Here is a 16,659-nt window from a genome sequence, read left to right as displayed (position 1 = left end):
TCGCATTTATTTAACAATGAGGGTTCTGTTGCATCCAATACAGTCTTTTATATCTCGCAGATACTCATGTATTTGACAGAAATCTTTGATCTCTTCCACCAAATGCAGTTTTATGCCCCCCCCCAGCCTCCTCAACATAACTTCTAAAGTGCCAACTTCAGTGAGATGTGGAACTCTCCTGTTTCCAACTTACTGCAGTTTTGTCTCCAGCAAGTTCAGTTTCTGTCGGTCAACGTAACGAGAAAACAGGGATACTAGATTTGTGGGTATAGAGACTGGCTTGGCCAGGGCTGCCTGGGGAATCCGCAGAAGTTCTCGGGTTGCCACGAACATCACCTCCGTCCTGAAAGGGAAAATCAAAAATAACAATATAAAAAAAGAATGAAAAGATTACCTAAAAGAACTTAAAATAAGAGAAGAAACACAGTCTAGACTGACCACTGGTTGCTCTGCGTTGATTCTGAAGTGGGGTCTGAGCCCTGCAGGTCTTCCCCCCGGCTCAGCACGAGGAGGAGCAGTGACAGGCCGAACTGCGAGAGGAGACAGAGGGCGTCACGCGGCGCTGCACCCAGTCCTCCTGGACCGCTGCTGCGCGGACCGCAGCGCTAGATGGGCAACGGCGCTGGATCAAAAGAACCCCACTGCTGTGCTGCTCTGTGGAATCGGGCCGAGCCGAGAGGCCGTGTCCTTCTCCTGGCACAGCAGCAACAAGCTCCCCTAAAGGAAGCAGGAAGCCGCAGTGTCCAGCGGTCCTCCACACCCCACCCCACCCTGACGGGACAGCCCTCCACACCCCACCCCACCCCGACAGGACAAGACAACTTCTCCTTGCCCAGTGTCCAGCAGTCCTCCACACCCCACCCCACCCCGACGGGACAAGACAACTTCTCCTTGCCCAGTGCCCAGCAATCCTCCACACCCCACCCCACCCCGACAGGACAAGACAACTTCTCCTTGCCATGGGCAATGTGGGATTTAGCTTTTCTCCTGTTCACCAGAACAGAAATGGATTAAAAAGGAGTGTTAAATGAAGACAAATTTTGATACAGAAAATTAAAGTTCATAGAATAAAAGACATTAAATAGAATTTGAATTAAGAAAAATGGTGTTAAGACCTGTGAGAAAACATACAAAGAAAGGTAACTGCGATGATCAGGGAATGAAGAGAAAATTTCCTTAAAAAAGGACACACATATCTGGAAATATAAAGGCTTAGAGAGGATGTTCAAGTCCTAGGTTAAATGTATGAATCACAGCTATAATGGACCATAAAGAGAAGCTGGGGATATTTTGGGATTCCATCCCCTCCTTTCTGAGTTCACCTCATACAGGATAACCTTGCCTTTCCAAAAAAGCTCCCTTCATGTCATTGTCGGAAAAACAACGGGTTACATAACCTTGTCTGACTTCATGCTTTTCTACTGTCTTTATCAAAATTAAAGCTAAGAGACCAAATAACATGGAAGGCACACAACTGATTACCCCAGAACCCCTGTCTTATGTCCCCTGAGGCACCATCACCCTCTCAGCCTCTGAGGTACTCGCGGCCCTTCCGAGCCATGCTTGGCAGGTTTTCAGGTATAAGAAGAAAGAGGCCTTGGGTCTGCTTTTCCCTCTACTGTAACAGACGGCCCTTAGTGAGTGCTCACTGTGTACCAGGCACTATACTGAACCGTTCACGGCTGCTTTCTCTTCTAAGAAACAGGACAACTCTGACACTGACCTCATCACCTCCACATTACAGATCAGGAAAGTGTGGCTCAGCAAAGTGAAATAATGTGTTCAGGGTCCCAGAGCTAGGGTGTGGCAGAGAAGGAGTGGAAACCTGCTCTGTCTCAAAGCTCATGTTCTTCTTCTGTACCCTGCTTCCCCTAGGAGTCTCTGGGTCTTTAACCTGATATAGATGAAATATGAAATAGTCTCTTATGACAGAGACCGTTAATTATCTACCTAATACTGTACGCTTTCCTTCTCCTATTAGATCTATTTGTGGTGACAATGGCGTGAACTAAAAGACGTTCTCCAGCCTTCCCTGCAGTTTAGGCATGGCATGTGACTAAGATCTGGCCATTGAGATTAAGTAGAAGTTGGTGGTTAGAGCTCCTGGAAAAGGTTCAAATAAGGAGGACAGACAGCTACTCCACACCTCTTGGCTTTCTAAACACACCTCTCTTCCTGGTGCAAAGTGGAACCTTAAATTCCACAACCATCGTGGACCATTAGAGGTCACAACCATGGCAGCCACTGCTAAGGATGGCAAAGAAGGGAAACTGAAGGAGCCTGTACCCCTGACACCATGCAGTCACCATACCAGATTTATTCCACATGAGATACAGAACGTTCTATTTTGTTGAAACCACTGTTATTTCTAGTTTTTATCACTATAAGCTTAATGTAAAAGGCTGAAGGAAGCCTTTTTTTTTTTTTTTTACAATCGCCACAGCAGTCATTATTTTTACTCATAACTCAAATTTAAATGCCTCTCGAAGTTCAGGGACATAAAAGGGCAAGGCCACCTTGTTCTGGAGCACAGCAGTGAGGTGAGGATTGGAGGGTGCTGGTGCAGCTGCACTCTGAGGTAGGTTCATTAGCTGTTGCAGAAGGCTGGTGACAGTCACTGATGGAAGATGATAGAGGAGAAGAGAGAAGGGACTCAATAAGCATGGCAGCACCTACCAAAAAAAAAAAAAAAAAAGGCATCACATCTCGGCAACTGTTACTTCAGTCACACCCCATCAGTGGGCACGGGTGGAAGGATGCTCAGTTGTATATTCAACTTCCCGAGGCAAGATTTAACCAAAAAGGGCTGACAAGCCTAGCAGATACTACCAGCATCTTAACAGCGGATTCTGTGGTAGCTACTGAGAACTTTTTCAACTCAACTTGTAAAGGAAACAGCATTACTTGTGTGAACCAAGGGTGTAAACATCCCTTCTCAAATACATAGCAAGATTCACGATAAAACATCAGTATTCCCTCCACAAATATTTAGATGCTTTTACACATTTAGATGTGTTCCAGGCGTGTGAGGTAAAAACAAATAGTAAACAGGACAGACCCTCAGGGGTCTAAGGCATAGAGGAGAAGCCATGAGTAAACTGGCAACTTTAATGTATTGTGAGAGGGACTCTAACACAGGTAAAATTCTCAGTGCTACAGAGTTATCGAGAAGTATTTTCAGAGTTAACTGTACCTTGTTTTATCTTTTTATAAAAGCTGAATGAGGAAATGATTAATCAATTTTTATAGATTATTAGAGAAGCTAAGTGATCAGAAACTCAGTGTTCGGTTACAAAGCTAGGAGCTAGAACCAGACTCCAAGGCTGCTGGATTCCAGCCTGCTGGTCCACTCATTCCGTTTTGCCTTAAGGCCCGGACTGGGAAGTTAAAATACACAGCTACTGGTATAACTAGGTTATGACACTTGAAAGGAAATTGAGGGTGCTTCCAGCACTCAATGCCCATGGCATAAAAGTGGTGGCTGGTTCTACTTTAAACAGCATCCAAGGATGCAGAAAACTCCTTTTCATGATCTACTACTCTAAATAAACAGAGCTTTAAAAATGAAACCATTCTTAAACATACACAAAAGTACAAAGACCAGTATAGTGAAGTCCACATACCCATAACCTAACTTCAACAACAATTCAATCAACAATAGGTTGCCAACCTTATTAAATCTATGTGCTTCCTATATAAGATCATTCCATCCATAAATACTTCAATTGGCATCGCTAACAAAATCTCTCACAATATTATCACACCTAACAAAGTTTAATTCCTTAATCATCATCCAATATTTATTCCAAATTCAGTCTGTCCAACTGTCTCAAAAATGTCTTTTAACAGCTGATTTATTCTTTTTTTTTTTTTTTAAATGCCATCAGTTAATATAGTCCAACACAGCAAAGGCTTTCCTCAATGCTTTGGCCAATATGGTACATGCCCATCCTAGCTTGATGGACATTCAGTCTAGGACCAGCAATGTGAATTATTATTTTTATTTTTAAAATATTTATCTATTTGGTTGCGCTGGGTCTTAGTTACAGCATGCGGGATGGTTAGCTGCGGCATGCGAACTCTTAGTTGCAGCATGTGGGACCTAGTTCCCTGACCAGAGATCGAACCCAGGCCCCCTGCATTGGGAGAGTGGAGTCTTAACCACTGGACCATCAGGGAAGTCCCAGTAGCTGATTTATTTTAATGATGATTCAAATAAATCCACACATTGCATTCGGCTGGTAAGGCTTTTAAAATCTGTTAATAGCTCCTTTGTCACTGTCCATCTCCTTTTCTCATGCCATTTATTTGTTGAAGAAACTGGGTCATTTGTCGCATAGTTTGGATCTGGCTAATTGCACCCCTGTGGCGTCACTTAACAGGTTTCACCATCCTCTGTTTTTTCCCATAAAAACTGGTAATTAGAGGTTCGATTCAGTTCAAGTTCAATGGAGGGGTCAGGGTGGTGCATGGCAAGAAAACTTCATGGAGAGAGCTGTGTGTTTTCTACTGCATCACATCAAGATGCACATAGTGTCCGGTTGTCCCCGTTAGTGGTGTTAACAGTCAACACTGGGGGACTTCCCTGGTGGCACAGTGGTTGAGAATCCACCTGCCAATGCAGGGGACACGGGTTCGAGTCCTAGTCCAGGAAGATCCCACATGAGGCGGAGCAGCTAAGCCCGTGCGCCACAACTACTGAGCCTGCGCTTTAGCACCTGCGAGCCACAACTACTGAGCCCACGTGCCACAACTACTGAAGCCCACGTGCCTAGAGCCCGTGCTTTGCGACAAGAGAAGCCACTGCGATGGGAAGCCCGTGCACCGCAACGAAGAGTAGCCCCCACTCGCTGCAACTAGAGAAAGCCCGCGCGCAGCAATGAAGACCCAACGCAGCCATAAATAAATACATACATACATAAATAAAACCAAAAACAGTCATCAGTGGGTTCAGGTGTCGCCTGCCTGCTCCAACCACCGTAAAGGTCCCCATCCACCTTTTACCTAATGCTTTTGTAGCACCAGTAATGGTCGCTGCCTAGATTGATTGCTTTTCCATTAGGAGCTGTAAAACTGCAATTTTCTAATTTTATCATTTCTTTTGAATTTATTAGCTGATATACCTTCTATAAAGAAGAACTTTTCTATTATCACTCTCTGGTCACCATGACATTTGGTTGTAATGCGGCAGGATAAATGCTTCTTTTCCTTTATTTACCACTTTTCAGAATAATGAGTTGATAGCCTAGCAATCTCTGAAGGTGATTAGTATATTTTTTTCATACCATTATGAACTCATTAAATTAAATATATTTGATTTACTTCAATCCACTCCTATAATTTTTCTTTCTGATGCAAATTATCCCATTTTGGCCAAAAGGAGCCCCCTTCAAAGTGGTCTGTGCATCTTCTACACAGGACCCTAGTAATCGTTTAGCTTCCATGCTTTCTGATACAAGATATTCCAGAATTATCTCGTACATTTTATGCCTCAGGACCTGGAACACGCTATTACTTCAAAAAAATGGTGTTTAGAGATGTGGTCTATTACTCTTTAATGCATACAGGTAAAAACTTAGCCTCTACACTTAACCAAGTTTTCCTCACTGGCAGATAAGCTCTACCAAAGCAGGCATCTTTGGATTCCTAACTCTCAGCACCTAGAACTAGGTGCTATATTTCTAGGACCTAAATGTGCCTGGTACATAGAAGTATTCAATAAATATTTGCTGAATGAAGAAATTCTTTCAATCCTATTATCATTTCAGAAGGAATAATTTTCACATCTTTCAGGTTCACACTCATAAATTCTATTATTCTGAATCTCACATTGAGTAATACTAGCCCTTTGTGCTAACCTTACCAATTCCTTGTTTTGAAATTCTAAGACTATTTTAAATTGTGTTAATCTTTCAAGTATTACGACACGCATAAGCAGAGAGCAATTCTTACCAAGAGTTAACTTATCAACTTGATAATCATGTTTCAAATTCCAGCCCAGTTTAGGTTAGATAAAATTATTTAAAAGCACTGGCCCAATTCCTGTGGGACACCATTCAACTAAGTCTACAGGTCAATGTTAGCTACTAATAACAGCCCAATGAATGATATTTTATATCCAACAAAGTAACCAAGATCATAAGTTGCAAATTTAGTGAGCATCAGATTCAGCTGGGGATGTTGTTATAAACCCAGAAGCCCTGATCGTCTCTCTGTAAATTCTGATTCAGCAAGATTGGCATAGGGCTGAATTATCTGCTTCCCAAGCAATTCTGATACAGACCACAGCTTTTACAACTACTTCAAGTAAGACAGAATTACTGCTTTCCTCCTGTTTAGGAACATGGTCTGTTGGATAAAAAGTGACATTAAAAATACAGGCCTGGAGTAAAGTTTTTGTCTTAAATAATCATATCACTCTGCCAAAGATAAAAGAGTACAAAAGGGAAAAGGAGACAAAAAGAAATCTGGATTCTAGAAATCTTTTCAACTATGAAGACCCAAAGGAAACATGTCCCACACATGGCGGATCACCTCATCTTGTGCATCCTTCTTGATAAGGAAAGGGAGGTTCCTGGCTGTTGTCATGAGAATGTCAGCTGCTTGCTCTGTGGAGAGGAAAGGAAGAATACGGGCAACCATTCTCTTCCCTTTTCTGATGCACATGATCTGTACAAAGTGGTCATCACTGGGCCTGCAGGGAAAGAAGAATGCTAACTTAGGCCAGCAAGAATAATGTAAAAAATCCCTTTTTTCCTCTTACATGTTACTGAGTGAATACACTGCATTTATTTTCACTCTACAATTATCTGTACTACAAAATAGAATTACTTCTCCAACTCTCAACCAAATAATAAAAAGTAATTCTTCGGGGCTTCCCTGATGGCGCAGTGGTTAAGAAGCCGCCTGACAATGCAGGGGACATGGGCTGGAGCCCTGCTCCGGGAAGATCCCACATGCCACGGAGTAACTGAGCCCGCTCGCCACAACTACTGAAGCCCGCACGCCTAGAGCCCATGCTCTGCAACAAGAGAAGCCACCGCAATGAGAAGCCCGCGCACTGCAACAAAGAGTAGCCCTGCTCGCTGCAACTAGAGAAAGCCCACACCCAGCAACGAAGACCCAAATGCAGCCAAAACTAAATAAATAAAGAAGCTACTGTGGAGTTTTGGTATAGTCTCAAAGAATAATAAAAAAAAAAAGTAATTCTTCGTTTCATAAATACTGAAAATCATCATTTCAAAAACTGTTATGTTAAAGAATTGATCAAACTATTTGCATTAATTTCCTTTATTAACTTTTAAGTAACTATACAAATGACATGGGTAAAACAGCAAAATCTGAAAATATATATAAGAAAAAAGGAATAAAATATTCATAATCTCAGAGATAATTTATTAGTGTTATCATTTTGAAGACATTTTTGCTGTCTATTGTATATTTTTATCTTTCATTTAAAAGAAAGGGTCCATGTAATTTATATGGCTTTGTTACTTGACTTTTTTCACTCAACAACTTCTTGTGAACACTCTTCTACGGCAATAAATAATACTTTAACTACATACATTTTAATGGCTGCATAACAGTCAAATCTATGGATAAACCCAAACTTATTCAACCAGTTCCCTGTCAGCCCGACTCCAGAAAAGGTGTGCCGAAAAGAAGGTCCTTTTTTGAAGTTCTGTTTTGCGTATGTCCTGGCTTAGAAGAATCATCAATTCTCTTGAATGGGCAAAGAGAAAGGGAGTGATTAGGAGACACAGTCCTCTCGCATTCATCAAATAAATATTGTGATTTATAGAACATTTACCATTAGCAAGATTCTGTTCCAGATACTGGGTTGGAGAGAGATGAGAGAGATATAGAGAAGTTATATTAAGGAGCTTAGTCTCCACTGGAAAACCAACTGGTTTCCATAGCAAATAAGTATTGTATGGAAATCCCAAGGAAGTGTAAGTGTTATAATACTTTCCCTCCTAGTAGGAAAGAAAATACATAAAGATCACAACGTTGAACATTAGTAAGCATAAACCAGATGCAATCTGTAAGCTCAACAACACAAGCTAAATAATGCTCCCCACTGTATCTCCAGTGCCCAGCACAGTTCCTAGCAGATACCTGAATAGGTACTTGCTGAAAAAATGAATTCAGGATAAACAGATTTTTTTCCTGGCTGGAAAGAATTATGAAATATTTTACATGAAGTGGCATTTGAGGCCAAAAGGAAAGACTTTGAGCTTACTGAGATGGTAAGGAAGGATATCCAAAGGGTAGAACGTATAAAGTTCAATGTAGCAGAGGAAGGAGTCTAGCTAGTCTATGTTTTTACCAAAGTACACTACTCTTACCTCTCCTGTCCGGGCAATTTCCCCCTTAAGTTGTCATACATGCTACAAATTTTGTGCTTTCTTTCATCCATCAGGGCAGGTCGCTCTTCTTCCAGACTTAGGAGATAACGCCTTTCATAATCCTCCACATCAAGGAGTAAACTATAGGTCTAAGTGAGAGACAAAGCAGGCCTCAGCAAGCTCAGAGTATTAGATAAACAACTTCACAGTTTAGGAATACCAGATAAAGACAAAAGAGTGAGAGCGCATTGTAATAAGATTGAGAGGGAAAAAGTGCTCTTTTAAACCCAGAAAAACATAGTGCAATAACTTAAAAAATTCTTTGAACATCATTCCCTGTACCTCCTTGACCTCTAATCCAGAAGGCAGACAGTGAAATGATTACACACTTTCCAAATTCTCCAGCAGTGGCAACAGCACTGTAAGATAAACAACGTGTACCACTGCTCCAAGTAATGCCTTATGTTAATAAAAACGGTCACAGCTAATTTTACTACTGGGTGCCAGGCATATTGCTCTAAACACTTTGCAAGTACTCATTTACTGAATACTAACTCACCACAGCCCAGTGAGAAACAGACTCTTATAGTTTTCATTTTTAAAGATAAAGAAACTGAGGACAGCATAGAAAGGTTAAATAACTTGCCTCAAGTCACAGCTCTGAGAAATGGAAAAGACATGATTTGTAGACTGTTTCCAGGGTCTGTGCTCCTAACCCCTATGCTCTATGCCTTGCAATATGTATTTATGCTTTAACACTAACTGCTTATATATTACCTGATTGTCCTTAGAATCCAGGACAGTGCCCAGCACCCAGAGAATGTCCAATAAATATATGTGAGCTGACTGAATAGACCTGAATTAATTCATAGGCAGAACAGTGTAATTTTTATTCTCATTTTCTTAGGAAGATGACCTGCCCCAAAACATTCACAGTTGTTAACTGAACAAGCTTGGACAAAAAACCCAGGACTTCCAATTGCAGTGTTCTTTTCAGGAGACCATAGGTGAGGTATGCCACATTCCTTTCTAGCGTGCCCTGCACACAATAGGCACTTTACACAAATATATCCATTAATTAAAATCATGGAACACTAACTGATTGTTTACTTTCCCACTGTTGAGTACACATACATTTAATAGTTCCTTATTTGAAACTAACTACAGTAACAAATTCTAAAACTTACCTTCTCAATTATGACAAGGGTTTTTCGTCTTTTGTCCCGAACCTGTTTTTCTTTTGTCTCCTAAAAAGAGACAAGACTCCTCAATGTGAACTCTTTATCCATGTTAAAAATAACTTACTGGCACATAGGTAATTCCATTTGTAACAATACTTTGAGAATACTGACTCTTTGAAAGTTAATCCTCTAAAACAAAACTAATGTGGACAAAGGTCATAGAGTTGACTGAATCAACCCACACATAAACTGAACACACAGATAGGCAAGAGGTAGTTGCACAATGCAGTGGAAGATGAGGATATCATAGGAAAATCTTAAAACACAGAGAAAATCATAGTTTTAAAAACTGGAGTCAATAGCTGATGCTGCCTGCAGCCAGACTGACCTAGTTCAAAGGCTCCTGCCACCCCGGTCCCGCCTGGCTGCCTTAGGATTCCAATCCACTGACCCCCAAAGAAGTGGTGATGACCCAGACTTTTTTAAACACACAATTCTACAGACACTTACATCATCCTCACTCCGAGATGTCACAACAGCATCAATCATTTTTCGGGGATTATTCACACTAGAGACAGTAAGCTTTCCCAAAGAGCCCTCAAACTGCACTGCAGGGACAAAAAATTTCCAACAAATAAAAACTCAGAAATGCAGGCAGACAGCTTTCAAAGAAGATCTTTATATTCTCTATTCTTTACACAGAGCCTAACAATTTACTACAAAAATCTATGTATTATCTAAAGCAATCTCTTATCAACATCTATCCTTTCCCATTTTTTTGGTTGTAATAATAAATAAAACTCTGAAGTATTTCCCCCTTATCTATTTTATGGATACTAGAAACTATAACAGGTTTTAAAAAGTCATGGAATCTCAAGTAGAAAAGGATCTAAAAGGCCATCTGTCAAACCATTCACTCCATGCTTGAATAAGGCTGACCTGTGCATTTGTCAAGGACAATGATACTTTACACATCAGTTTCACACATCTCTATCCAATCATCTTTACAGTTATTTTTATTCTATCCTATCAGCAGCACCACATCTCTCCATTATGGCTGTGGGGATAAGGACCTCACCTGGCTTATAGGCGTGCTCCAGTTTGGCCACCTGAGGGGTAATGAGCTTGGTGCGCTCCTTTTTTGGGCCATCACCTTGCACTTCTTCAGCAGCTGACAGTTTCTCCAGTTTTTCAAAATAATTCTACCACATGAGAAGATGATTTCAGTTGCAACAAGCACAGAATATGGTCTCTCTTTATCATGAAATAATTAACTTATTCTAGTGGTAGCAACACTACTTGTACTCTATAAATATATTGAGCTTTAATTTTTGTTAGATTGCTATGAATTTACTTTATCAAAAAATCCCAGCCTTCAAAATAATCATCAATGGAAATATCTTTAAAGTTAGACTGCCAATATTCTTCATTGAAAGAACCAGATTATTGATGCCGAAAAGATTTGAAAATATTGGTCTGAGAGCCTCCGTAGGTAAGAAATAAAAGGCATTTATGCAAACCTTTGAGTGAATAGTGGGACAGGTTCTTCAGCTTGAAAAGAGGACAGAATTTGCTTAGTCAATTCTTATCCACTTGAAGACTACCTCAAAAGAAAATTCTATCAATATTTAATTCTACCAATATTTAAATGAGTACCTTCACCAGGGTAAGGGACTAAACTATTATCCTCAAAACTAGCACAGAGTACTTACCTGGTAATAAAAATCATCCAGGTAGGGATCAGTGCTTTGCAGCTGCACCATCTGGATTTTAGAGACCCAATCCTTTTCTCGCTGCAACATGAGATTGGCATATGGATCCTTTCGGAGATGATCCTGATGACTGCTCCGGTGACTTCCTCTATCTCCTGCACCGTTGAGATTCCGATGCTGACTGAAAAAGAAATACATGCCACATTCACTCCAAGTGGATACATGAATTATGCCTTGTAACAGCACTGCAGTAAACCAGGCCAATTGAAAAAAAGGTTCCCCTTTGCTTCTGTTAAAAGAGGAGTGAAAAAGAATCGAATCTGAACAGAATTTGAAAGGAAAGAGCTGTGCAATACATAATTAAGGAGATAAAACTAAGATCCAAGTGCCTTACCATAAGCTAAGCACTTTCACCTATGGACTTTTGTATAAGCCCCACAATAACCCTATGAGGTAATAAGGTAGATTTATTTTCTCCACTTAAGACAACAAGCCAAGGCCAAAAGAGATCAAGTAGCTAGCCTAAAGCAGGATGCCAGGCAGCAGAGTGAGAGATTGTGAACACATGCCAATTTGACCCCAAGTCTATATACTTTTAAAAAAACTTGATGAAAATCATGACATACTTCAAACATATAGAAAAGCCCAGCAAATACTATTAAAAAAAAATCCATTTACTCACCATCTAGACTTAATGAAAACAAAATTGTTTGGTCAAATTTGCTTCAGACTTTTAAAAAGTAATATTAAAGTAATACAGTGTGACATTTACAGTTGAAGGCCCACCTATACCCTCCAGATCACGGTTTCCACCTTCCCTTCCTTCCTATAGGAACCACTATCCTGACTTTGTTATGCAACCTCCATGAAATATTTTTATACTTTTATTACTTGTACATCTACTTTTAAATATTATACAGTGTTATTCCATTTTACATAACTGGTACTAGACACAGAGTTCTGCTCCTTGTTTCTTATTCAACATTATGCCTTTCATATTTATCCATGTTGATGATAACATACACAGGCATATACTGAAAAGCAGAACTGCTAGGATGCAGCGTATCCACATTATCAATCTTATTATTTATTGCCAAATTCTCTCTCAAAAGGCTGTGCATGCCATTCCTGCCAACAATGACAGTTGAGACACTTCACGTTTTGCCTGAGGATATAAAATGGTTATCTAATTTGCATTCTTCTGATTACAAGTGAATCTGAAAAATCTTTTCACTTTTATGAGCCATGTAGGTTTCCTCTATTGAAAATTACATGTTTGTGTTTGATGCCTTTTGTTACACAGAAGTTTAATATATTTTTGAAATTTTATTAAAATACTTTTAAACTGCTTTATTAAGTGATAACTGATATACAAAGAACTGCACATATTTAATGTGTACAAATTGGTAAGTTTGGACATATGCAAACATTTGTGTTATCATCACCATAAACAAAGTAATGGACATATCCAACACCTACTCCTTGTGTCCCTTTCTTTCTCTTTTTTTGGTGGTGGTAAGAACACTTAACATGAGATCCACACTCTTAAATTCTGAAGTACATAATACCATAATGTTAACTGCAGGCACAAGAAGTTTCATATTTTAACAGTCTAATGTATTAATCTTTTCCTTTATGGTTTGTACTTTTTGTGCCTTAAGAGTCCATATTGGTTTTTTTCCCCCTGAAAAAAATATTCTGGAATTTTTTTGAAAGAAAAAATAAATTACACACAAAGAACCATAAAATGAAAGGTTGAAAAAACCCCTCAAAATTATGTTTAATTCTCTTATTTTATATATAAGAATGGTGATAGAATGTAAGCTCCATGAAGGCAAGGGTTTGATATGTCTTGTTCTTCTTTCATCCCCAAAACTGACTACAGTGCCTGGCACACAGCTGAGGTCACATATATAAATATATATTTGAATGAGGATTAAACAGAGGCAAAGATAAAGAGTGACTGTTGGCTTTACGTAAGACCCAAATGTAATGCTAGAGACTATATTCAAGATTATATCTGAGCTGAGACGGTCAACAAAAGGTAGTTAATTAAAAGTATGGTAAGAACTTGGTAAGCAGTGAATATAAAATGTTGATTCCGCACCCCCCAGATCTAAATTGTACTTCAGAATTACAGTAACTTGGAAATAAGTTGATAAGCTCTTGTCATTTAAAGCTTGTGCATTGGTATGCAGGCAGGTATTAAATCTAATAACATAATTTAAAGTTCAGGGCTCCGGTTTTTGAAAGGTGGAAACGGATGGAGGACACTCCCTCTTGTGAGAGCACCGGAATCACAACTAACTGCTGAACAATCATCGACAGGAAGACACTGGAACTCACCAAAAAAGATACCCCGTGTCCAAAGACAAAGGAGAAGCTGCAGTGAGACAGTAGGAGGGGCGCAATCACAATAAAATCAAATCCCACAACTGCTGGGTGGCTGACTCACAAACTGGAGAACACTTATACCACAGAAGTCCACCCACTGGAGTAAAGGTTCTGAGCCCCACGTCAGGCTTCCCAACCTGGGGGTCTGGCAACGGCAGGGGGAATTCCCAGAGAATCAGACTTGGAAGGGTAGCGGGATTTGATTGCAGGACTTCAACAGGACTGGGGGAAATAGAGACTCCACTCTTGGAGGGCACACACAAAGTAGTGTGTGCATCAGAACCCAGGGGAAGGAGCAGTGATGCCACAGGAGACTGAACCAGACCTACCTGCTAGTGTTGGAGGGTCTCCTGCAGAGAGGCTGGGGGTGGCTTTGGCTCACTGTGGGGACAAGGACACTGGCAGCAGAAGTTCTGGGAAGTACTCCTTGGCGTGAGCCCTCCCAGAGTCCACCATTAGTCCCACCAAAGAGTGGGTAGGCTCCAGTGCTGGGTCGCCTCAAGCCAAACAACCAACAGGGAGGGAACCCAGCCCCACCCATCAGCAGACAAGTGGATTAAAGTTTTACTGAGCTCTGCCCACCAACACAACAGCCAGCTCTACCCACCACCAGTCCCTCCCATCAGGAAGCTTGCACAAGCCTCTTAGATAGCCTCATCCACCAGAGGGCAGACAGCAGAAGCAAGAAGAACCACAATTCTGCAGTCTGTGGAAGGAAAACCACGTTCACAGAAAGATAGACAAAATGAAAAGGCAGAGGACGTGGTACCAGATGAAGGAACAAGATAAAACCCCAGAAAAACAACTAAATGAAGTGGAGATAGGCAACCTTCCAGAAAAAGAATTCAGAATAATGATAGTGAAGATGATCCAGGACCTCGGAAAAAGGATGGAGGCAAAGATTGAGAAGATGCAAGAAATGCTTAACACAGACCTAGAAGAATTAAAGAACAAATACCTGGAAGAATTAAAGAACAAACAAACAGACATGAACAATACAATAACTGAAATGAAAAATACAACGGAAGGAATCAATAGCAGAATAACTGAGGCAGAAGAAAGGATAAGTGACCTGGAACCCAGAATGGTGGAATTCACTGCCGTGGAACAGAATAAAGAAAAAAGAATGAAAAGAAATGAAGACAGCCTAAGAGACCTCTAGGACAACATTAAATGCACCAACAATTGCATTAGGGGTCCCAGAAGGAGAGAGAGAGAAAGGATCCGAGATGAAGAGATTATTTGAAGAGATTATAGTCAAAAACGTCCCTAGGGCTTCCCCGGTGGCGCAGTGGTTGAGAGTCCGCCTGCCGATGCCGGGGACACGGGTTCGTGCCCCGGTCCGGGAAGATCCCACATGCCACGGAGCGGCTGGGCCCGTGAGCCATGGCCGCTGAGCCTGCTCGTCCGGAGGCTGTTGCTCCACAACGGGAGAGGCCACAACAGTGAGAGGCCCGCGTACCGCAAACAAAACAAAACAAACAAACAAACAAAAAACACGTCACTAACATGGGAAAGGAAACAGCCACCCAAGTCCAGGAAGCACAGAGTCCCAAGCAGGATAAACTCAAGGAGGAACATGCCAAGACACATAGTAATCAAATTGACAAAAATTAAAGAAAAATTATTGAAAGCAACAAGGGAAAAATGACAAATAACATACAAGGGAACTCCCATAAGGTTAACAGCTGATTTCTCAGCAGATACTCTACAAGCCAGAAGAGAGTGGCCCGATATATTTCAAGTGATGAAAGAGAAGATCCTACAACCAAGATTACTCTACCCAGCAAGGATCTCATTCAGATTCAATGGAGAAATCAAAAGCTTTACAGACAAGGAAAAGCTAAAAGAATTCAACACCACCAAACCAGCTCTACAACAAATGCTAAAGGAATTTCTCTAAGTGGGAAACACAAGAGAAGAAAAGGACCTACAAAAACAAACCCATAACAACTAAGAAAATGGTAACAGGAACATACATATCAATAATTACCTTAAACGTGAATGGATTACATGCTCCAACCAAAAGACACAGGCTCGCTGAATGGATACAAAAACAAGACCCATATATATGCTGTCTACAAGAGACCCACTTCAGACCTAGGGACACATACAGACTGAAAGTGAGGGGATGGAAAAAAGGTATTCCATGCAAATGGAAAACAAAGGAAAGCTGGAGTAGCAATACTCATGTCAGATAAAATAGACTTTAAAATAAAGAATGTTACAAAAGAGAAGGACACTACATACTGATCAAGGGATCAATCCAAGAAGAAGATGTATCAATTATAAATATATATGCACCCAACATAGGAGCACCTCAATACATAAGGCAAATGCTAACAGCTATAAAAGAGGAAATTGACAGTAACACAATAGTGGGGGACTTTAACACCTCAATTACACCAATGGACAGACCATCCAGACAGAAAATTAATAAGGAAACACAAGCTTTAAATGACACAACAGACCAGATAGATTTAATTGATATTTATAGGACAATCCATCCAAAAACGGCAGATTACACTTTCTTCTCAATGCACATGGAACAATACCCAGGATAGATCACATCTTGGGTCACAACTCAAGCCTCAGTTAATTTAAGAAAACTGAAATCATATCAAACATCTTTTCTGATCACAACCCTATGATATTAGAAATCAATTACAAGGAAAAAAACATAAAAAATGCAAACTTATGGAGGCTAAACAATACATTACTAAATAACCAAGAGATCACTAAAGAAATCAAAGAGGAAATAAAAAAATACCTAGAGACAAATTACAGCAAAAACACGACAATCCAAAACCTATGGGATGCAGCAAAAGCAGTTCTAATAGGGAAGTTTATAGCAATACAATAAGCCTACCTCAAGAAACAAGAAAAATCTCAAATAAACAATCTAACCTTACACCTAAAGGAACTAGAGAAAGAAGAACAAACAAAACCCAAAGTTAGCAGAAGGAAAGAAATCATAAAGATCACAGCAGAAATAAATGAAATAGAAACAAAGAATACAGTAGC

At 40.3% G+C, this 16,659-nt stretch overlaps 1 protein-coding gene across 2 annotated transcripts in view; it reads right to left on the bottom strand.

Moving 5' to 3' along the window:
• The window catches only part of PATL1 (PAT1 homolog 1, processing body mRNA decay factor), a 36,839-nt gene that overhangs the window by 1,800 nt on the left and 18,380 nt on the right, over positions 1–16,659 (bottom strand). For both annotated transcript variants that reach the window (XM_004264163.4, XM_033413469.2), the window contains 9 exons: positions 11,242–11,422; positions 10,608–10,731; positions 10,040–10,137; positions 9,536–9,595; positions 8,349–8,497; positions 6,535–6,694; positions 2,517–2,672; positions 439–530; positions 194–343 (listed from right to left, as the gene is read on the bottom strand). In XM_004264163.4, the coding sequence (XP_004264211.1) occupies positions 194–343; positions 439–530; positions 2,517–2,672; positions 6,535–6,694; positions 8,349–8,497; positions 9,536–9,595; positions 10,040–10,137; positions 10,608–10,731; positions 11,242–11,422 (1,170 nt within the window). The remainder of the gene's footprint in view (positions 1–193; positions 344–438; positions 531–2,516; positions 2,673–6,534; positions 6,695–8,348; positions 8,498–9,535; positions 9,596–10,039; positions 10,138–10,607; positions 10,732–11,241; positions 11,423–16,659) is intronic.

Source organism: Orcinus orca, chromosome 8 (assembly GCF_937001465.1).
Source record: "Orcinus orca chromosome 8, mOrcOrc1.1, whole genome shotgun sequence".
Classification (NCBI taxonomy): domain Eukaryota; kingdom Metazoa; phylum Chordata; class Mammalia; order Artiodactyla; family Delphinidae; genus Orcinus; species Orcinus orca.
Note: the sequence above shows the minus strand (reverse complement) of the source record. Positions and strands in the feature narration are given on the sequence as shown.